The 23,646-nt window shown below is 56.5% G+C and overlaps 1 protein-coding gene across 3 annotated transcripts in view; it reads right to left on the bottom strand.

The window, feature by feature from the left end:
* The window catches only part of Slc45a4 (solute carrier family 45 member 4), a 75,101-nt gene that overhangs the window by 19,487 nt on the left and 31,968 nt on the right, over positions 1 to 23,646 (bottom strand). For all 3 annotated transcript variants that reach the window (XM_048802228.1, XM_015486528.2, XM_048802227.1), the window contains exon 2: positions 17,153 to 17,729. In XM_048802228.1, the coding sequence (XP_048658185.1) occupies positions 17,153 to 17,396 (244 nt within the window). In that variant the 5' untranslated portion in view covers positions 17,397 to 17,729. The remainder of the gene's footprint in view (positions 1 to 17,152; positions 17,730 to 23,646) is intronic.

A 23,646-nucleotide genomic window follows, 5' to 3' on the forward strand; every position in this document is an offset into this window, starting at 1 on the left:
GCCAGCACCCACGATCCCAACACCCCTTGTCAGCTCTGCGTGGGTGCAGCCACCCGAGGGCCAGCAGCAGCACCAGGCCTGGTTCGAATCTCGAGCTGGGGTCTGAAGACAGGTCTGTTACCTCCTCTGTTACACCTGGGCCAACTGGCCAACCTGGCACCTGCTACCAGCTTTGCTACCAGTGGGTCTCAGGGCTGGAAGCCTAGGCTCAGGAAGTGGCTGGGAAGGTAGGTGTTAAGGCAGAAGGAGGGCAAGCTGGCACCAGGAGGATGGGCGTAGACACATGCCACTCATCCCCTTCCCACTGAACACTCTCCATGTAAGAATAGAGATGCACCAGGCTCCCTGGCAGAAGCTCCAGCCAACCTCAGCCTCTCAGGTTGAGGTCAGTAAGGTGGAGGGAGACCACCAGGCCTCATACCTGGAGAAGTGAGCTACATGCCTCTGTAGGGCCGTGGTCAGCCATGAACACTCTTGGACCAAGCATGGACACGCATAGGGCCTGGCCACAGGGGACTGTCCATAACTCATCCTCTTGAGTGTGTGCAAGGCCCTGTGTCAGCTGGACTCATGCAGAAGCCCCACTACAAGGACAGGCAGAGGGAACCTGCCCACTGAGCCCCACAGAAAATGTCTGGGGGTCGTCATTAGACCCCACAGAGCCCTCGGGTCGACTGCCCCACGTTCCTCTCCTCAGAGACTCTTTCACTGCAGGCCAACGGGTCGGCTCAGGAAGTGGTGGGAGTCGCGGCATGAGGGACAGACACCCTGTGCTCTGCTGAATAGCTGCAACCACAGGAAGTCAGGGAGACTGAGGCACAGAGGCCACGGCTTAGCACCCACTCAGCCCAACACATGGCGGGGGTCAGATGCAGCCTCCCCAGGGCCAGTGGCACTGTTCTCAGTCCACCCACATGCCGCACCCCAAGAGTGCGGCAAGAGTGTGCTGGGGCGAGCCTGCTCTGTGGGTGTGTGCTTCTCTGGGCAGAGCCCTGCACTGACCTGCAGCTCTGGCTGGGAGGGATGCAGGTAGCTCTAGGCACAGAGTTCTCAGATGGGAGCTGGGAAAGCCCAGCACTCTTCTGAAAATAGGGCTGTAACTGGAGAGTATTTTATGATTGGGCAGCAGTGGCCAGGGATCGGGGAGGCAAAAGGAGATTGTAGGTGTGGGCCAAAGCTCCACGCCCCCAGGGAGAATGCTCCCAGTCACCAGCTACATCCGGCCTGGTACTGATGGCTCCAGGGGATGCACAGACCCACTGGGCACCAGCCTGCCTTCTCCAGCTCACAGCAAGCCTGATGCCCGAGGGGCAAAAAGAGATGGCCCTGGGGAAAACCACCTGCCAGGCCCTCAGCTCCTGCTCTTACCCCACCTGCTCACCCGGCCAGCCATTACTCACTGCCGAGGCCTTGAGCCTTTGGGCAGAGTCCTCGCAGGCTCACCAGCTCACCTGGGCCCCAGAGGAGGTAGAGGTCGCCACCCCTCTCCTCCTGTCTTCAGCCACCCTCCCCTCCCCGCCTCACATGCCCCCATCTGTGTCTCTGGCTTGGGGCTTTGCTCTGCTGAGCAGCATGTGCTGGCACCTCCACCTGGGGGGCTGCTTCCCTCTCCCTCAGTCCTGACCCCCACAGTCACCCTACCCTGCCCTGCCCTGCCCTGCCCTGCCCACCAAGCTCTCTTGTCAGGCCACCAAGCCAGGAGGGCCTCCCCAAGGCCAGAGCTGCGGAAGACCCATGCTCAGAGCCTTTGGCAGCTCCTCCTGGCCTGACGTTATAAATAACTTTAACACACAAGGTGGAGGGCCCAGGTTAGATCTTCCCAAGCCATGTGTCCTCAGAGCCTGGTCAGACCCAGCAGCTTAGGGGCTTCTCCTGTCCGCCCTTCCCCTGCCCCTTGGGCACCCAGTCTACTTGGAACAGCATCACCGTATTGAGACAGCAGGCCCTGGGCAGGTCTGCTCCAGCAGCGGTCACACCAAGCCTGCTGGGCATGCAGACACCTGCTGAGGCACCAGCTCCCAGTGATCGGGGACACACTTTGCTTCCCTTCAGTGGATACAACACTGCTCGGTGGCAGGCTCAGCCCATTGCTGCAATCCCCCCATGTTGGAGGATGGCTTATGGAGGAGCTGGAGACCAGCCTGGGCAAATGAGACCCCCATCTCAAAATCAAATCAGCCAAGTGCCGCAGCACATGCCTGTCGTCTCAGCAACTTGGGAGGCTTCAGTAGGAGGACTGCAGATGAGCGAGATCCCGTCTCAAAATCAAATGAAAAGGGCCGGGGATTTGCTCAGTGGTAGAGTGCTTGCCTAGCGAGTGGGAGGCCCTGGGTTCCATCCCAAGCACTGCACAAGAACAAACACACCCAACTAGGGGCAGCCAACCAACCCCTTGGGCATACAGGTGCTACTTAATCTGCTTGAGCCTATCACAGACGAGGTGTCTAGAAGAGGAGACCAAAGCAGGGATCACAGTACTGCCAACCCTGTGGCCTGGTTCCCTAAGCACGTGTGGCCCCCACCCTGAATGGGCCTCACCTCCCTAGCAGCCCACTAGCTCCTGAGGGCTGGCCACGCAGCCAATTCCTCTGTGCTCAGCAACGCTGACTGACAACAGTGTGGGGTCGAGCCATGCCAATCCGACCCCCAACTCTCCTCCCCGGAAGGAGTGTGATGCCTGAGATGAGAGCTCTTTACCATGGACACAGACACAGGTTACTGGACACCTATGGGTGGGTTTGTGGTCTCCCAGGTGTTGCCTTGGGGTTAAGTAAGACACCACCAAAGCCTAAAAACCATGGCTGGGTGAGGCAGGCAGCTGGCACAGCCAGGGCTCCGGCAGGAAGGCTGAAGGACCTGGGTAGCACAGGCTGGAAGAGGGGTTGAGCCCAGGCCCACAGAGCAGCAGGGGCGGCCTCTCCCTTCTCCCAACTCCCCTGGAAGTTCTTTCCAGGCTGCCAAGGGTCAGACCAGCAGGAAATGAGGGCCTCTGCTCCAGAGCTACCTGCCACTGAGCTAACAAGTCCCAGGAATGGGACAGAGCCCACAGAGCTGGCCAAGTGACAGGGTGACAGCTCTCTTTTGTTTCACATGTTGGCAAGAAAAATAAACACTTCCCATCACGTCTCCAAGGCAGCCCTGGATGAGCGAGCCCCCTGCCCCTGCCGCAGGCTGAGACACCCCAGCACCCCCCTGGGCCGCCCCTGGGCCGTTCCCGCCCCCGCCCCTGCAGGCTGAGATGCCCCAGACAGGCAGTTCCCAGCAAAGCGCCGCACACAACGCCAGTCCCTAGTAAATAACTCTTGTTTTTTCCAGGCAAAAGCTGAACAACAATGGTGGGACCCGGAAGGCTCCCCGTTCACAGGAAACACTCACTGTGTCATTGCGCGTCGGCGGGCTGTGTGAGGTCACTGCGACGCTCGGGTCACGTGGGGCGACTTCTATTCACAAGGGCACTTTTGATAAACTGGTGCTTTTGAGGGGGAGGGGGCTGGGAAAGTGGCCTATAAATGTTAACAAAAGGTCTGGGATGGGAATAGGAACTCACGCTCTTTCACTCAATAGCCAAAGCCTGCCATGTCCAGATATGCTTGTATTCTCAGACAAAAATTCACGATAGCAGCCTCGTGAGAACCGGTCCTCCATGGGAACGGCTCTGCATCCTCGAGTGACCTCAGGCCTGCCACTCAGTGGAGAAGCCAAGCCCAGGTCAGGCTGCCAGGGGTGCAGCCCACCCGTTACCAGGCCCAGAACCCAGGATGATGGGTGATGGGGCCTTGTCGGGTAGGGGCCCTGCTGTGAAGGGAAGGGGCACCTCCAGCTGTGGGGGAGCACAGGGCTGCAAGGAGTGCTCTGGAGAGGGGTCAGAGTGGAGGAGGGACACCCAGGTGGTGTCTCCCAGCCCCATTTCAAACACTGCATCCCCAGAGATGGGAGGGGCAGGACTGCTGCCAGGCTATTTTGTAAGTCACCTCTGTATCCCTGCCTGCCACCCACCAAGCCTTCCTAGAGGTCTACAATCCTCAGAGTCCTCTGGGACCAGGGGCCAGGGTGAGGGTAGGCCCTGGGCTGCCTCCCTGGACTTTCCCAGGAGTGCAGTAGTTAAATCTTAGGATGAGTGACCAGAAGCCCCAGAGGCAGGGAGGTGACTCCATGGAGAGAGGTGTCCCAAAGAAGTCTGACACCACGACCCCTGTGGAGGGACTCAGACAGGGCACCCGAGGGCTCCTGCCAGGGCCGGTGCTGTGCTGGCTGTAAGGCATTCCCATGACCTTGGGGAGCCTTGCTTTCTTGTCTGTCACTTGGGGAAGTGCCTGATTTCCAAGGACCAAGTCACACGAGGAGCCTGACACATAGGAACTCCCCAACAATGCTGGTGTGAGAGTTCCTCATCACACTTGCCACTGGGGAAACAGATAAAGGGCCCTGGGACAGGCGCAGGGACTCACCGGGAGCAGGAAGGAGCCCCTGCACCAGGCGACACTGGGGATGGTGAGACGTTGGTGGGGTGTGGGGTGTGGGGTGTGGGGAGCTGAGACGAAGAAGGAGCTATCAGATGGCAGAGGACCAGGCAGGAGAGGCCTCCCTGTCTGCCTCACCCGTGTCTGCCTCACTAGAAGCGAGCCAAGGGCCCAGGGCCGGCATCCATGGCCTGGTGCATGAGGAAGAGGGCATCAGCGGAGGTAGAACAGGAACAGTGCGAAGAGAGTCAGGACCTCTGCAGGTGGTATCAGCACCAGGAAGGAAGTGCAGCCAACTCTACCTGTGTGACCCCCTCCCCAGGAGCACAGGTTTGGTTCATTGGGCTTAGAGTGTCACAGGCCACTCTGCACATGAACCCTGTTAATGGCACATAGTTGGGATCCATGGCCATGCAGGAGATGCATTAGTGGGCTCTGTGACTAGCAGCTGTGGTCCCAAGGACCTATGGGAAGGCAACGGGAACAGCCTGGGGGTGACTCTTGTTTCTCCCTGAGGTTTCAGCCAAGACTTCTCAGCTTTCTGTCTAGGTTCCTAGAAGTTCTTCCAGCCCTCCTCAAAGATGACCTTTCCTTTCACATGCCTGAGGCCTAGGGCCACCTAGACAGGCAGGGACCTGAGGTAGCTTGGTGAGAAAAAGGGCACAGGTGTGCTTCTTGAGGGACGAGCAGACTGGTGGAGGGGAGCCGTGGGTCCAACACAGGGCCAGCAGAGGGAAAGTGGCTGTGAGTGTCAGGCCAGGGCACTACCCTGGTACCCCAGGCAGCAGGAACGCCTCAAAAATTTCTGGTCCATCAGATGCAGGGCAGGGTGGGGCATAACGCTAACAAGGCCTACTGGGAGGGCTCAGAATACTGGGGTCAGAGGACCTACCAAGTCACCAAAGATCAGGTGCCAGGTAACATGGATCAAAGACCCTAGAACAGCTATAAGAAGCCACTCCTGGAGGGCAGCCAGCTACCCTGAGCTGAGCAGCCAGCTGGGCAGCACTCAGGGCAATAGCAGGAGGCCAAGAGTGGAGATTCACATCCAGAATGATCAGGCCACCTGGCTTCTTTGGAGCAAGACTCCCTGGTGCACAGGAACAGGCCTGAGGACCAAGGAGGGTCCTCCCTCAGCAGACAGGCCAGCACCCAGCTGCAACCTGCAGAGTCCAGTGCAAGATGGAAATGGTGCAGGACATCAGACCCCACCACCTGGATGCATCTGCGAATGAGGATTGATTTTAGTTTGCAAACCTGCTGGCTTGCTGAGACCAGGGACTGGCATGCAAGGGCAAATGGCCCGAGCATCTGAAAATTGCAGTTTGCTCACAGAGGACCAATAACCAGCTCTTCTTCCCTCCGTGGGAGCTGGACAACAGTGCTGGGTAACCAGCAGCCATGGGGCTGAGGGCAAAGGGCAGCAGCAGGACAGCACCACGGCATGCTCAGCAGGTGCCCGGCACTAGGCCAGGGTCTCTACTCACCCTGCCCCGCCTTGCAGATGGCATGTCCAGGTGAGCTTTAAAGTGAGGGGGGCTGAGCTTCCAGAAGATTCTGTCACGGCCAAGGTCACATAGCTACTAGGGATGGAGCAGGTAGGAACCCAAATCTGCCCTCCCCACTTGGGTTCTGGGAATCTCCCTAATCTGTGTTCCAACTCTGGGGGTATAGGGCTTCGCATCCATGACGAGGACAAGAACACAGCAAACGCGTCTTTCACCCCAAGATGTTACCATTTGAAGAGGGACAGGCCAGAAACCCAGGCACCATGCTTGCACAGTGTTATATATAGTTCTGATTCCAACAAGTGGCCAGAAACCCCCAGGGGAGCTTGATGCCGTCTTCACATGACAAGGCCAAGTGTGGCCTCCACAACAAGTGCACGAACATTCCACTGGCCGCAGGGTCTCCTCCACAGTGCCATGGTCCCGGTGGTGTAAACACCCCCCTGTGGCTGACTTCAACCACCGAGGGTGTCACCGAGCAAGGAGCTGAGGAGGGTGGCAGCCAGCGTTCCATTGACAGGACACAGCAGATGACCTTGCCGTGGGCACGGGCAAAGGCTGCTGATCAGGAAGTAGGGAATCCTTATTACCTTTGTTGCTAACACAATTCAAACTGTGAACACATAATTTAGTTTTTAATAACAGATATGTCAGCAACCACCCAAAGGGCTGCCTCTGGCCACCTGGTACCAGCCAGATCCAACTAAGAGCAGGGTGAGGGAGCTGGAAATCCCAGGATTCAGAGATTACACCTTGCCCTTCCGCAAGGAGTTTCTGAGGTAGCTTGAGAATGCTTTTGAATTGGAACTAGCAAGGGAGTGGAAATTAGGAGGACTAAATTCTTATTAATGGCTGCTGTCGCAGTTCACCCCCAGCCTCATCTGCCTCCATGGCACCTCTGCTCACAGGCACCCCCACTCCTGCCTTCTTGCTCTCTGGGTGCAGGGCCTCAGCAGGGAGGGGCTGTGGGTCCGCTAATGGGTGAAGCTGTCCTGCGAGGCTGTGCAGGCCCCTGAAGGAGCAGGCACTGTGGTCTGGACTCTCACCAGTGCTGTGAGAACTGCAACCTTGGAGCTGCTGAGACCACGGTGGACAGCCCTTGGCACGGGGCTGCGGTGTCGGGTCTGTTGGGGTTCTCTCCCTGTGGGGGCCTAATGTGCCCAGCATGGTCAGGAGCATGGGAAGCTGGCCTGGGAAGCCGGCCTGGTGGCCCTGAGAGAGGCAGCGGCTGGTAGAAAAGCTCATATTCTCACTTTTCACCCACTGGCTGGGGCCCCAGGCAGGTCACTTTCCCTTCAGCTTTGATTCTGACCTCAGAGAGGCCGCCTCGTCTTGTCGCAGCTTTGTAGGCCTGAAAGGGCCAGTGTGCAAAGTGGCCTTGAGACCTGCTCCCTGCCCCATCCTGACACTCAGCTCTGGGTGCTGCTTGAGTCCTTCCACCCGAATGGGGTCTTGGGTGTTCTAGCAGCACATGTCCCCACACAGGGTTCCAGAGGTGGGCAGGAAGTGCCGGCCTGTCAGCTCCGTCCGCAAATGGACAGCTTGCTCTAGGTCATTCTCCCGCCTCAGCGCCAGGATCCTCATCCCGCACAAATGGGGCAGTGGTCTGAGAGGACCTATCAGCCAGCCCACACACTGCCAGACCATCTCCCTGAGAAGCAGCCCCGATGACCACAGGCCTCTCCCCAGGGCTCAGCTGGCTTCCAGCATGGTGTTATCTCCTGGGGGTGAACCCACCTCCCAGGAGCACTGCACCCCAGGCTTCTGCTCACCACTGGGCAGGCTGTCCCTGGAGGGGCGTGCCCCTGCCGGTCTGCCCTCCAGGGGGACAGGGTGTGTCTGGCAGCCGGCAGCTGCTTCCTAACAGGCTCTCAAAATCCATGCTGCAAAAGGAAACTGACTCCTCAGCTCCGAGCTAGTCACTGCTGCCCAGTTTCCAGCGAAGGTCACCTGCCCGGGCCAGAGATGCAAGTGACCCACATACAGGGCCGCAGCTGGGCCTGTGCAAGGTCAACACACTGTGAAGTACTCTGACCCACAGCAGCACTGCCGAAAACAATCCCTGCAGAACTAACTGCGCTCAGAAGCCCCGCTTCATGTAGGAGTGACAGTTAAAATGTCCGCGCTGCGCAGAGGCCCCACTTGCAGAGCATGAGCTGTGGGCTGCAGCGGAATCACACCTGGCTGCCACTCTAGCAAGGACACAGGAGAAGACAGGACGTCTGCAGTTGTGAGAAAACCGGGCACAAAGGCCCCCTGGAACCTGGTGAGGACTTCTGAGGATGCCAAGTCAGTGCCTGCTGAGCTAGGCCGTACGCCTGGCAGAGCGCGGGCAGGTTCCGGAAGAGGAAGAGGAAGAGAGCAGCACTGCCCCCGGCTGCTGCCAGGTAAAACACAGTCCTCTGAAGACGGGCTGCCTTCCTCACTGGCATGTTTCCAGATGATACTGAAGAGTGCAGGTGTGTGACCCTCAAGAGTGTTTAAGCAAGAAACAACAATGTAAGATTTACATAACTTTTTTTTTTTCCTGCAGTGCTAGGGATCAAACCCAGGGCCTCAAGTGCATTAGGCAAGAGCTCCTCTACCAAGCCACATCCCCAGACTAAAAGTGAGATTTTTAATTAAAAATTACCATCATCTAGGAAGTACTTCCATGGTAGACACATTCTTGGCTGGTTGGTTTTAAGAGCAAAGACAACACTTATTTTGAAATTTATAGTGTAGAAGAATACATTTCTCCATGATGCTAACTCTGCTTTTAGACATTAAACATCATACAGTAATTCCCTTAAGCAATGGCTCACCCTTCCCAGGGAGTCACTCTCCTGTTTGTGAGTGGCACTGAACACCTGGACCCACAGGCCTCTGCGGGGCTCCACTGGTCTCCAGGTCTTGTCCTGTCCTTTCAACACATTTCCATGATGTTCTGCTAAAATCTAACTTATTTTTGGATTTTACTGGAATTTAAAGATCATTTTCTGCAGGAATAACTGATAAGACCTTTTGTCTTTCCTAATCCAGGGTATAGAGGGCTCAAGTTGTCACTATATTTTGACATTCACCATGACCCAGGAAGCTCAGAAACGGCTGCAGTACAAGGTGGCCTACTGCTGAGGCTCGCCCAGTTCTGGGGCCCTGCCAGTCTCAGGCTGCTCCCCTGCCCAGTGCCCCTCCCTGCTGTGCTGCCTCACCTTGCTCCACTGCTGGCCACTAGACCTCTGCAGCTGCAGACACACGCCCACTTTCGGTGCTGAGCCGGCTTCCCCATCCTGAACCTGCTGCACCCCCTGCTCTCCTTGTGAAGTCCTTCCCACTCCCCAACCCCACACACACTGGGAGGGCCCAGGGCAAAGACCAAAGACCACAACCTTTGTCCCAAGCCTGGCAGAGCACCTAGCACATGGTGGACGCTCACTGGCTAGGGACCTAAGTGGACAGTCTCACCTGAGGCCTCCCCATCTGAACTGTGACACAAACCCTCAGGCCCTTTGTACCTCCCCAAATTCACTGCCCAGGTGACAAACCCCGGTGTCCAGGTGAGCCCCAGGTTTCCAGATGCATGTCACCTCCAGTGCCAGGCATGGTGCCCAGAACTCGAGGCAGGTGCTTGGTAGAAATCAGATATAAGAATAATATACACATTTAACTCCTTGGGAAAAACAACTGCAGTGAACATTTCATTGTTCATAAACACAATGATGAAAGGCGAGGAAATGCAGACTTCCCAGCCCAAACAAAGCCCCTAGCACAAGAGACTTCTCAGCCCTGTGGTCAAAATCCAGGAGACTCGCCACGCCCAGACCCCACGCTGGGATGTCCTCTGGTGGGTTTTAACTGACTTTGGATGTGGTGAGGCCTGCGTAGGTGGGTTTCACACAAGGACTCCCATGCGGCCATACACGTCCCCCAGCTCCCTTCACTGGACTGGTGTGGGCTGTGCTGTGGTCCCTTCAGGCTCTCCATCCAACCATTACTGGAATACCATGGTTCACCCATTTCCCCACGTCTCATGGTGATAAACTATGTAAGATTTACCACTTGAACCATTTTAAGTGTAAGGTCCAGTGGCTTAAGTACACTACCTGACTGTCACCGCCGTCCACCCTGCCACTCCTTCCTCTTCCTGAACTGCAAATCTGCCCCTTCAGACACCAACCAACTCCCCAGCCCTTGGCACCCACCAGTTCACCTCTGAGGTGACTCCTCTAGGGACCTCACTCAATGGCATCCTGTGGTATCTGTCCTTCTGTGACTGGCTCGTCTCACTGAGCAGAACATCCTCAAGTTCCAAGCTTGTCCAACTGTGGCCATTCACCTCCTCCTCAGCAGCGCTGGCCCACTGCCCTCCTGCCTCCTGGAAGCTGAGGCACAGGCAGACGTGGACTCAGCCCCAGCATCAGCCACAGGAAGGGCTGCAGGTTGTGTGTCCCTCACTCAGCCTCAGGCGTCCCCGAGTGTCTGCCTAGCACCTCCCCAGACCAGGCGCAGGCTCTGTGCTGTGTGCTCCAGCCCTGGCCACAGTTCCAGGGGACCAGTGGGGGCAGAGCAGGCGGCCAGTTCTGGGGGGCTGCAGACAAGCAAGCACACTAGTCGAGGCCCAGGTGGGTGCCACAAGGCACCCACTGTGAGGTGTCCTGGGCTTCCACAGTGCCATTTCCAGCCCTGCAGAGGTGGTCGTCTGAGGGAGGGAGCACTGCCAGGCGGAGGCACACCAAGCAGGTCCCCACCACTGAATGCTGGCACTTCTGGGCTGTCATGCTTGCCGTGACAAAGTGAAGCAGGACAGGGGTGCCTCTTAGGGGAGCTAAGATGGGGTCTTCCACTATGCTGCCCATGCGGGTCTTGAGGTCCTGGGCTCAAGTGACCCCCTCGTTCACCCTCCCGAGTAGAGCTGTAGGCGCACACTCGGCTAACACACCGCAGTGTTTTAGCTGCACCCATCCCGCAGGCCTCGTGCACTGGGAGCACTGCACTCCACGCCTGAGCTACACCCCAGCCCTGGTTTCTCAAAGAAGGAAAACGCAACCCAGGGGCATGTTGCCTCTGGAGCCCCTCCAGCCAGCTGCTGCCTTTGTTTCCAAGAGCCATGCTGGGAACTCTAAGAAAGATGTCAGTGCCTCTGAGCTGCAGGAGTGCTTTACTGAAATACCTGCACCCCACAGCAAGGGGCTGCAATGTCGTCATGCCAACCCACCAGCTCCCCAGATCAAAACATGCACACATGCCTGATCAAAAACCACAGACATGCCAGGCGTGGTGGTGCACGTCTACAATCCCAGTGGCTCAAGAGGCTGAGGCAGGAGGATCGCAAGTTCAAAGCCAGCCTCAGCAACTTAGCAAGGCCCTAAGCAATTCAGAGAGACCCTGCCTCAAAGTAAAATAGGAAAAGGGCTGGGGATATGGCTCAGTGATTAAGTGCCCCTGGGTTCAATCCCTGATATGAATTAAAAAAAAAAAAAAAAAAAAAAAGACATCTGGGCACCCTTGCAAATATGCACCACCCACGTGCAAGCACACCTGCCACCAGTGGCATTTCCACTCATGGTGGGAAGGCAAGCTTCTCAACTCCTGCCAAGGCTCGCTGTCCCTGGATTCCAACACAAGGCCACCAGTCAGCTGCACAGGAAAGCAGTGCTCTGGAGACAGTGTGCAGGGTCCCTACAGTGGGCTGGGCCGGGCCTGGACCTGGGAGGCATCTGCCTGCAGGTGACTCTTGCAAGGCAGCCTCAGAGGTCCTGCCCTCCACACCCTGGCAGTGGGGAAGGCACCAGCACTGGGGCATCTGCTGTGAGGTGGCTTTTAAGGAGCAAGCATTGCCAGGGAGGGAAGGCGAGCTCTCAACCACAGCAGACCGCACCTCAAAGCTCCGACTCACAAGAGGCCACCAGGAAAAGTGCAGACACTTAAGACCAAGTAGACGTGTACAAAATGAACATAAGCTTTGGCCATCAGACCTGCCTCCTCACGACAGGCTCATCTGGCTTTCCCCATAAACAACCCCCAGACACGACTGCTCACCCCTGGATGCTACCCCAGGATTTGGCCGAGGAGGGGACAGGTAGGATCCCACACTAACGCCATTCTCATTCATGAGTCAGCCCCTAGAGAAGGAAACCAAAGACGCCCTTTTGCTCTGTTATCTGATTTTTCTCTTTCCCTGGAGTATACTTCCTGAGCCAAGAGGGAAACAATAAACGGAGGGGAGCCTGGACTTTTCCTTCCCAAGGGAAAGGACTACATGGGAACAAAACGGAGGAGGGCTCCCTAAAAGGCCACGTGTGACTCAGCACCCAGGCCAGCTCTCCAGAACAGGCCTTCCTGCTTGCTCCCGGCGCCTGCTCCTGCCCACCTCCCCAAAGTGCCTGCCACATACTGCAGTTCTGCTCCAAGCTGGAGATGTCAGGTGCACCGCCGGCTTGTTACTGAGTGAGGGTCTTCATGGCAAGTGTCCCTCCCCCCAGTGTGGGGGGGCCAGGGACAGGTGTGCTGGGAGAACCACTCAGGCTCTGTAGGGTTCTCCATGTCAGGCAAGGGTCTTGCCACCCCCCACCCATCTTGTGCAGGGCAGGGTTGTGGTCTTATCATCACAAACAACTTTGGCACCAGGATCCCCCGCCCCCCACCTAGAAACTTGGCAACAGCCTCTCCAGCACCAGGCCCAGCACTGTAGCTGGCCCAAACCACTTTCAGGAAAGGGGCAGGTCATCTGGAACCAAGAGAGCTGGATCCAGGTGCCTACCTGGCCCAGTCAAATGCTGACGAAGACCTCCCTGTTGAGTACACACAGTGTGGTGTTCGGGAGTGCTGGGGAGAGGCAAGTCCCCATCCTGTCTCAGGATCAGAGAAAGGAAGGGTATGCCTCTTCTAGGTGTCAGGTGCCTGCTCAGACTCCCTCTAGAAGACCAGACAGGCAGACTACATCTTCCCCAAAGTTTGGAAATGCAGAATCCCACCAAGTCCAGGGTCCAGCACATGTGCACAGTGCTAAGAATCAGAGAGGAGGACCTGTAACCAAAAATAAAAATCCACAGCCTCCAACTTCACTGTGGAAGAAAACAGGCAAAAACCTGTATAATTAAGAGTACCAGCAGACTCCAAGGGCCGGGGTTCTCCTGGAACACCAGCTCCCAGGAGGAAGTCAAGAAGCAAAACCGCATCGACACTGGAATTACTGACTTCTTAACTTCTCAAGCCCAGATGTCCAACAGGCCAACCCAATGCCCTCTACACCAGGAAGGTCTGGCTCCTGCTTCTGATGGTCTACAGCAGTTTCCTACAAGAACACTCAGAACAAGGAAGAAAGCTGTAGTTAACAATGCAGGCTCCTGTATCAAAAGTGAAAACACGGTGCTCTTCCATTATCAGGACCTGGGGAACAGATGGGGCTGGGTACAAGAACCCGGGGCTCTCATGAGAACAAATGTTCCTTGGTGGTCGCCTACTTGGGCTCACAGTAGGGTGAGACGTGTGCACTGATGTCAAGCTGAAAGCACCCTGGACAAGTCCTTGGCCCAGTCTCGTTAGGTGGCCAAGAGTGCTTGGCACCCCTGCCCTCACGCGTGCTGCTGCAGAGCTACTAGAAGCTGTGGTGGGCTCGTCTCCCCTGCGCTCAGCACAGTGCAGCTGCTGTGTAACGGGCCACACCTGATCAGTCCTCACGGGTTCTGCTCAGCTGGGTGGTTCTGGCTCAGGGGCTCTGGAGAGCTGCACTTAAGGAGGTGGCCCTGGCTGTGGCCATCTGCATGCTCATCTGGGAAGGTCACCATCATGACAAGCGCAGGCAGGGCTTGGGTTCTCACAGGCTTCCAGACACAGAGCTGCAGGCCCTCGCTAACTGGGCTCCTCCTTGTTTCTTGCCCCCCAGGTCTCTCTAGGAAGGTCACTTGGTCGATCAAAATGTGCAGGCCAAGAAGGCCACAGTGTCTCCTGGCAGGATGGAAGTTGCAGTCTTCTGTAACTTAACCACAAAGTGGTTGCATCCCCCAACATTGCCATATTCTGTTGGTTAGCAAAAATTTACTCGAGGAGAGGGAAGTAGAAGAGGTCACAAAAAAGCAGGAGGTAAAGACCAGGGGCCATCTCTATCTCAGGGGCCTCCTGGATTCCATCCATGCTCCTCCCTGGCCCCGCTCTGTGACCCCAGTCTTGAGGGCCTTCTAACATGTACAAGGCCCTGGGTTCAATCCCTGAGTCGGGGGGAACCTAAAAATCAGTCTGACCTTGATCTTGAGAAGCTAGAAGTAGGAAATGGTCAAATAGCAGGGGGAAAAAAATCAAAATTAAAATCTGAGCTTTTGAGAAGACCAATAAAATTAATAAACCTTTAACCAGACTTATCAAAACAAGAGATAATGCAAACTACCAATATCAGAGAAGAGGGAACATCATTACAGATCTCATAAACTTTACAAGCTACCAGAGAATAGATGAAAGTCATTTCCATTCCTCTATGTAGAGATGAACCATCAGAAGTTGAAATTAAAACAGTGTTCACAACAGCATTAGTCATGCTCAGGGATAAACTTAAAAAAGCAGGATAGATGTACACATTGTAAGCCACAAAGCACCCTGAGGAGAAGCCAGACCGTAGAGGTACACAGAGGACACCCATTTTCAAAGACTGCAGGACTCGCAATGTGTCGATTTCCCCCTACACTGACTGACAGGTTCGACTTGGTCCCAATGAAACCCGGGAAGCTCTTCTATAGGGATGGGCGGATGGCGTCACAGCTCCCATGGGAATGTGAGGTCCCAAGACGCCCAGAGGGAGCTGTAAAAGGCCAGGGCAGGTCTCCTCCCAACCCCAAGCTGCAGCGCAGAGCCCGTCGGCTCCAGCTCTGGCACCAGGCACGGACACAGGGGGGCTCTCTGGTGAGAGGGCAGTCAGAGCCAACCCAGGGGAGGACCGCGCGGGAACCGGTGTGTCTGCCATGGCTGGATCCTACACGCTGGAGGGAGGGGGAGTCCTCAACGCTCATTGCGAAAAAGTGAATTCGTGGGAGAGTTCAAACTGCGAAACATCTAGAAGGAGAAGCTGAGAGAAAACCATGACCTTGGGCCAGGCAAAGATTTCTTAGTTTAAAAAGAACAATAAAGGGAAAGAATTAATATGCCAGATCTCATCAAAATCAAAAAGTGCTTTTTGAAAGACACCAGGAAAAAAATGAAAAGGCGAGCCCCAGCCTGAGGCAGACCTCTGCAGAGCTGCAACTGCTGCAGGGCTCCGGTGAAGGAGCCAGGAGAGGACGACCCCCAGCAGACCCTCGCTGGAGGGCACCAGGATGACACAGGAGCACCACCCACCGGGGGATGCCAAGGGAACCACAGGAGATGGGGTTCCTGACAGAGGGCCGGCACCGAGGGCTGCGAGGGTGGGGGAGCCAGCACTGTGGTGGCCACACTGCTGCAGACTCAGTCAAGACCACGGAACTGTCCACTCAAGAGAGAAATTGTCCCCAAATCCTGAAATAAACAACCCGTAAGGTGTGAGAAGTCCAAGAAGTTGTGATTCGGGGTTTAAGCCCTAATGCACAGACCCTGCACAAAGAAGACCTGGGAGGGAACATTTGCTCATCAAATCCAGTCATTTTCTCAGTAGTTGGTGTGGCTACAACTGAAGGACGCACCACTTTCTAAACCAGCGTGAAGCTCCCAGGATTTCCTTGCTGCACGTCCCTATACGCCAAAGGGGCTTCAGTGTCTGATAGGCCAGGCTGCAACCCATCTACTCCCTCCCTGGGACCAGCCTCAAAGGTGGGCTTCCAGCCCTGAACACACCAAAGCCCATCTTCCCTCAGGCCTAGGGACCTGCTGCCCTGGTCCCTCTCCTGTGGAGAAATCAGCAACCCCACCACCAAAGAGGGTCTGCGTTTCATTCCCTTGGGGCTTTTGATACCAGGAACTGAACCCAGGTGTGCTTAACCATTGAACCACAACCTCAGCCCCTTCTATATTTTATTTTGGGACAGGGTCTAAGTTGTTTAGAGCCTTGAAGTTGCTGAGGCAGGCCTTGAACTTGAGGTCTCCTGCTTCAGCCCCCCCCCCCTCACCACCACCACCACCAGTCACCGGGAGTAAGGCGTGTGAGGTTGCACCCAGCTCCCTCGGGGCATTTTTACAGTGATGCTGTGGACAGCTTGCTACACAAAGTCAGAGGTGGTGTCCTGTCCACCCCAGTGCCTTAGCATGGCAACACCCAAGGGATGAGAAAGGAAATGAAGAGTCATCACAGGTCACGCTCCGCAACTCCCAGGCCCTCCTGCCGCACGCCTGTGGGCTGGCTGCCCTGCTCAGCACAGGGCCCACGGGGCAGTGCACTGACCCAGGGGTCACGGCAGAACACTGCACTGACAGATGGGGCGGGGCAGCGGTAAGGAGCTCCATGGCACCTCAGGCTGCTCTCACACAGGGGGACAGAAACCTGGGTCAAGCCCAATGACACTGGGCTGCCACTTGCAAGGGGAGGAGCTGCACAGCTTCCCACTGCACTGCACTTCAGACCTGCGCTTGTCGCATACAGTGGGGCGGAAGCGGTTCTCGCACAGCACCAGACTTGTGGTGAGAAACTCCCCCAAGCGACTGACCTGTACACATGTGGCCTCGGGCGTGTGGGGTCACAGAGCAGAGCTCGGGCCTCTACAGTCTTGTCCTCACCCAGCCCTCTCAGGAGGCCAAGGAGTATGAAATTAGAGATTCAGACCTTCCTGGGACCAGGAGGAAAACCCAAAGTTCTGACATAACTTCTGGAGCCCAAGACTCCCCAGGGGCATCTGTAGGGGACACCTGCTCTTTCCACTGTGCCAGCGTCCCTCTATGAACCACAGCACTTCTGGAAACAACTGCTCTTGGCAACTTGCTCTTGGAAGTCCACCCTGATCCCCATGCCAGGCACTGCTGTGAGCACGCGCCCTATCCCCGCGGGGTCAGTCTGTGCTTCCCCACTTCAGAGGCGAGGAGCCCGAGCGCGACAGAGCCCCGGCTTGCAGGGGAGCCCACTGCCCTCAGCACTCAGCCTGCTCCAAACACTACCTGTGGCTCTGACAAACACAGGGGCCCACGCCCCACCCCCAGCCAGGCTTCAAACAGGAGAAAGCCCTGAGGGCAGGTCAAGGGGGAGAGGGCAGGATGTGTGTCAGGGTCACAGCTGTGCTGGACGCCAAGCCCACAGGCAGGAGCAGCACTTACCAATCTGCAATAGGACAGGCGTGACCAGCGCCGTTTCCATGGCATAACAGAACTCCCTGCCAAACATCACCGCCCCATGCATCACCCACAGGCGCAGGGGGATCCTGTCTATGGACCCCTCGCTGAGGGTCTCCTCATGGTTCTCAGCCTCGGGGTCTCCAGGCTTCTGCAGGTCTGGCAGGGGCACGGGCAGCTCTTGGACTTGCATGGACTCGGAGTCGGCATTCTGCGGGGCCATTTTCATCACCACCAGATGAAGCGTCAGTGTGTGCTCCACCTACATGGACGAGACGCAGCTCTGCGGGCAGAGGGAGAAGCCTCCCGGGGCTCAGGTGCGCTCTGCAGGCAGGCCGCGCTCACACCCCACTCTGCAGGCACAGGGCTCTCCCTCACAGCGGCACATGGCTCGCTGGCTCACTGCGAGCGAGGGCTAAAAATCCATAAGTGCCACTCAGTTAATACCAGTGTCATCGTCATTGCTGAGGAGGCGCTGCGGTCACTTCTCCTGCCACAGAGAGGTGGGAAGGCGACACACACTGGCAGTCCTCTGTGAATCCCCATCGAGTGGCTCGAGGCTCTGCAAGAGGAGAGAGGACGGCCAGTCAGGAGAGTCGGGTGGGCTGTCTGTGCCACCTACCCCCGCCCACCTGCACCTCCAAGGTGTCCCCCAGGCCCCTCCCGGCTGCAGAGCGTATCTGTGCTGTAACACCATCTGCTCACGGGAGCTCCATGCTGGGGGTGGACAAAGATGGGCAACAAAGGGAAGCGGGGTCACAGGAGGCCAGCAGACAGAAAAAGGCCAAATGCCAATACTGTGGCCTCTGTGTCCTGTGGGAGGCGCTGGCAGTGACCCCTGTGGCCCGCCAGTACAGCGATGGGGCGGAGAGGCACAGGGGAGGCACAGGGGAGGCACAGGGGAGGCACAGGGGAGCCAGGGTGGCAGCTGAGGGAACTGCAGAGGGATTCTATGCGGGCAGAGGAGGGCAGAGGCAGCAGGGAGGATGGAAAGCAGGCTGGGCGGAGGGAGGACTCGCCTGCTCCACCCAAAGGGGGTCCAGATCTCTCCTGAGCCTGGGCTGGCCTGTGAGGGCAGTGGTCCTTGACCCGCCCAGATCACAAGACCAAGGATCATCAATGACAGTTACAGACCCTCTCTCAAGAAATGACACACCAAGTGCCAAACCTTCTGTACCTTCCGGGCATGCAGGACCAGGACTTCCTGCAGCCCCAGCTCTGAAGTCTCCCCAACCCCTCTCCTGTGACCAGCTTGTGAGGTAGGATCTTCCTGGGGACAACTGGTTACAGCCAGGCACTGGCTGCCAAGAAATGACCAATAGGACAGTGCCCTGCAGATGCTTCAGCAGGGCAAGGCCAGCTGCCCCTATCAGGCAAGGTCAGCAGGCACGGCACCCCGCGTTCCTCTGGAGGGGCCTTCAGATGTGGGTTCCATCTGGAGTGCACTAGAGGAAGGGCCCTAAAGTCACACCCAACAGTGGGCCCACTTGATGTTAAGACAGTTTTGCAGTTTGATACTTTACTGCTTATGATACGCGTATTTCTAGTAATATCTCATTACTGAAATGTGACTCAATCAGCCTCCCCTTCTCCTGGGGACGGGGTGGGAGCAGGGTGGGGCGGCAGGGCACCCAGGGGTTCCCAGGGACTCGGCATTGCCTCTTCCCACCCCCTTTCTTACTGCACTGAAATTTGAACCCCTGCAAGTGGCCTGCACCCCCCCCCCATTCCTCCTCATCCTCACCCTGACAAACTTCACTAGGCTCCTTTCTGTCACTCAGCCAATCTTACACCAAAATAGGGGCGGCGACTTAACTGCCATCCCCCATCAGAAGAGGGCTGGCTCTCAGGAGTGGACCAGCTGGGCAGCAGGAAGGGCAGCGGTGAGGACTCTCCCAGCAACACTGGCAGCCTGGTCATCACGACCACGACCCCTCCACCCTGCCGGGCGGCCCAGTCCCACTGCCTGCCGTCCTGTTCTTAGAAGCTCGTCCTGACACAACCGCAGCCCCACAGGGGTCTCAACTACACATGTGGTCTTCTGAGAGGAGGCGGCCTTCCGGGTCGGGAACCCTGATCTCTAGGGCTCCACCCAGGTCCAGGTCCAGGTCCTAGTGGCAAAGGGAAGGAACCGTCCTGCAGAGCAGCACCTCTCACTGCAGCCGTCCTTCACTGCTGCACCCTGGGGCTGCCCACACCCAGGAACCGGGCTCTGCCACTCTCACCTTCAGCTCAAGTCACCTCCAGGGTCACCCCTCCTTACAACGGATGGCCCCTGCCTCGCACAAAGGGCTCCCGTAGCTGCTGTGCTTTGCCAGGCAGTGAGAAGCCCCCGCCCCTGGACTCGGCCCCTTGGCTGCCCCCCTCGGCTTTCCCAGCCCTCCTTGTGCACTGCGGGCCGCACGGCCAGAGTCGGTGAGACCTAGTGAAGGGAGGGCGAGGGGGTGGTGGTTGAGGAGAGCTAGCCGCCCCAACCCCCATCTGGAAGAGCTCCTCATGCGTGGTGTGGGTGCCTGTCCCGCACCCAGGAGGAGGAGGATGGGTGCCAGCCGGCCCAAGGTGTCCTGCAGGAGCACCCATGTGCTGCAGAGGACTTGGGCCGGGCGGGACACAGGCTCAGCTGCTGGTAGCTATAATCGCACTTGCTTAGCACCAGGGCCTCCCCAGTGTCTCCTGGTGGCCAGCCTGGTGTCACCACACCATCTGCTTGAATGTGGGTTCCCAGCCCTTTGAGGTGTCTCTCCTGTCACACAGCAAGTTTCCGACCTCCAGCGAGCCGTCTCCCCAGGCCAGCGTCCCTGCGTGGGGCAGAGCAGCCTGGAGCACGCTCAGCCCGGGCAGAGCCATTCCACCCTTGCTGCTTTTCCCAGCACTCCCCCAATTGCTCTTCCACGTGCGTTTCCCAGCACCTGATGAGCATATGAACTTTTAAGAGCAGCCTGACAAACTCTGGGGGAGAAGATTTTGTTGGCAATTTTATGGAGATTCCAGTCATTTTCTAAACCAGCAGGGAGCACGGCAGCTTCCCCGCTGGGCCGTCCTCTGCTGCGCCCAGCACTGAGCAGGAGAGCCCAGCACTCGTCCGCAGGCTCTGCGCATCCATCCTCATGGCCACGGCAGACAGATCTCCAGCCCTCACCCTCCGCTTCCCAGCTGCTCAGTCCACACACACAGACTAGCTGTCCCTTCACTGAGGGCCTGCATCCCTGCCCATCTGACGGGGGCTACTGATGTTCAGGTTCTAATTTCATAATCAAATGTGCATTGTCTGAGAATGGACAAAAGGAAAAAGGAAATCCATTTAGCCACACCTCTCACCACCACCAGAGCATGGGCACCCTCACTCTCGGGGTGCGCTCCCACAGCAGTGGGAACGGCTCCCACTTCCTCACTGAGGACGCTGCTGGTCCCATCCAACTGACCTGAACTTCCCACAGCCTCATCTGGAGACTTGACAAAGCCCGCGTGGCATACAGAAGGGGTGACTGGGGCACAACAGGGCAGTGGCCTCCACTGCAGGACAACCAGTGGGGCAGTGTGACCAGCCCACTGTCCATGAACATGTGCCCACAGCCCGCGCAGCTGTCCCCTCTCAAGAGGCTCAGAGACACCATACAGCACTGGTGTCTCTGAGATCCAAAAAAACACTAGGGTGCTCCCTTTCAGGGTGGGGCCAGAGGAGAATAGCCAAGCCGTGGGGTGATGGCTCTGCCCCCTCGGCAGCTCCCGGCCTCCTCCAGTCGCCCAGAAGGCCAAGTTCAAGAGTCAGCTGTGGCCTCTGCAGGCATCCTCCCTGCGTGAGACAGATCTTCCCCAGCACCGAGGGAAGCATTCCCCTGGAACCCACTGCCGCGACTGCCCCGTGCTCAGGGACAGCAGCTTTGCTGGGACCTGCAGATGCACTCAGACAGCAATTGTTCCAATCAACAACTTCCTCTATTGTCCTGCTCTTATAATCTACAGACACGGATGCCAAGCACGTGACTTCCCAGTGTGCTGGGGGAAGGCCACTGTGTACCGAGCCCAAGAAAAGCCAACCGGACAGTGAATCTGCATAGCACCCCATGCTCGGCTCAAGTTTTAGGTGGACGCCATCACTGCAAATTCTTGACCAGCAGCATGGATGTGGCAGTCATACTTCCTTGAAGGTGGTCCCACCAGCTCTGATGCCTCACATCGGGCTGAGGATACCCATGCTCACAGACGTGGACAGCCAGCTGCCCATCATTCCATCATTCAGAGACAGGCACAAGATGGGGTGTGCCACCCTTGGAAAGCCCACGGGGACCACAGAGGCTCCTGGACTTAGGACAGCACATCATCTCCAAATACCTATCTTAGTGGAAACCTCACTAACCTACTGATCCCAGCTCTGCAGCACACAAAGGATACGTGCTCTCTGGTCGTCACAGGACTGCCCAGAGTGGACAGCAGCATCTTACCAGGTCACTAGCCTGGAAGAGATCAAAATTCAAAGTTTGAAATGTGATTTCTACCTTGCCTGCCACTTCCTCATGTCACAAAGTCAGAAGACGGTCACACAGACCTGTCCTAAGGTGAGGATAGCTGTCCTGTTTTCCGGTAGAAAAGCTGTCAGCTGCTCCCTGACGACCCAGCTAATGTGCGCTAGTCAGCTAGTCCTCCCGTCCATGCACATGGTTGTTGGAAGCCAGGGGCCAGGACGCTGGCAGTGTGTAAGGAGGAAACCAAGGTAGGGTGCAGCCCAGCGGGGTGCCTGCCCAGCACACTCAGGGCCCACGTTCAATCCACAGAACTGCAAAACAGCAGCAGCACCAATAAAATTAGAAAAAGAAAAACAGCTTTTGGCTCAAGAGCATAAAAAACATGAAATCGGATCAAGCAACTTCAAAGCACCTTGGCAGGATTGAAACCAGCCGACAGCAGTTCTGCTTACAGCAGTACTTCCTGAATGGCACTTCAGAAACTCCACTGACCCCAACGCAAAGTCAGCATTGCCCCCACAGAATGAGAGCACAGCCACAGGCTAGGAGGAAGTATCTGCAGAAGACACATCTGATAAAATATCATCTAAAATACGCAAGGAACTATTGAAGTCCAACAATAGGAAAAGGACTTGATTTAAAGTAGGTCAAAGATCTCAAGAGGCAGCTCACAAAAGGGACGTTGCAGATATGCAAACCACACAGGGACCACTCCACATCAGTTTCACCAGGGACAGACAGACCAAGCAGACAGGCCACCACACAGCACTGGGAGTGGCCCAAACCCAGAATGCTAGCCCCACCGGGAGCTGGGGAGGGCCTGGGCCTGCAGGCCCCCACTGACTGCAGGGGGTGCAAAATGGTCTGGCTGCTCCAAACACAACCTGACCAAGGCTGGTTCTGGTTTTTTTTTTTTTTTTTTTTTTGAGTGGAATGTCCTCTAATAGTGCAATCAAGATCTGGGTTCCTTGGACTTAACCAAAGGAGGTGAAAACTAGTGTCCAAAAACTGGCACCAAAGGCTTACAGTGGCTACATTTATAGGTGCCAACACCTGGAAGCAACCCAGATGTCCTTTAAAGGTGACAAATTATGGCCCATCCCAACAATGGAATATTATTCAGCACTGAAAAGAGATGCGCTCTTGAGCACTGAAGTCATGTGGGCCCCTCAGATGCTAAGTGAAAGGAGCCACCAGATGAAAGAAATGTACTGTGTTTATAGCAGGTCAACGGGAGCCAGGTTACAGAGGGGACTGTTGGACAGGAGGAGCAGTGTCTAGGGCAGGGAAAACATTCTGGTGCGCCAAAGGGAGATGCATATCATGGCACCTTTGTCCAAACCCACAGAAAACACAACACCACAGGCAGCCGTCACTCTGGTGACACTGTGGTGTCAGGAGGCCCCCTCTGGTGGGCTATATGCATCTGAGAGCAATAGGCATAAAGATACTCTCTGTATAGTCCTCTGAATTCTGCTGCAAATTTGAAACTGCTCTGTAAAGTGTAGGATTTAAAAAATAATTAGTGTTTTGTCCTTATATTTAAACAAATAAGTAACATGCTCTAGACAAGAAAAGACTCAGGACAGTCACTGGTGTCACACGGTTGGGAAAGCTTTTCTCAAACTGGCTCACATATGTGCTGATCCCGTCCTGGACGTGTCCACTCCTGGTGTTATGTGTCACCTGCAGGAACTCTGACTGGCCCCTCAGGCTGCACAACATACCTCTGGTCTAAGGCATACAAAATAACATAAATTCAACCGAGGCCCAGGACTTTGTGGCCTCTCCAAAACTCGGCTGGTCGCCCTGTGAGTCTGGATCAGAGGGGTGTTTCTGCACTGCAGGCTCCTGGGCTCCACCCCAGCCCCACACACCAGGCTGCCCACCTGCTGCTGGAGCAGGGGCGAGGCAAGGGGTCACTCATCTGTGTGCACACTTGTGCCTGTGAGTCTGTCTCCATCCACCTGTCTGTGAACGTGCAAGCTTGTGTCTGAGCATCTCTTTATCTATGTG

The sequence above is a fragment of the Marmota marmota genome, unplaced genomic scaffold (genome assembly GCF_001458135.2).
Source record: "Marmota marmota marmota unplaced genomic scaffold, marMar, whole genome shotgun sequence".
NCBI classification, from domain to species: domain Eukaryota; kingdom Metazoa; phylum Chordata; class Mammalia; order Rodentia; family Sciuridae; genus Marmota; species Marmota marmota.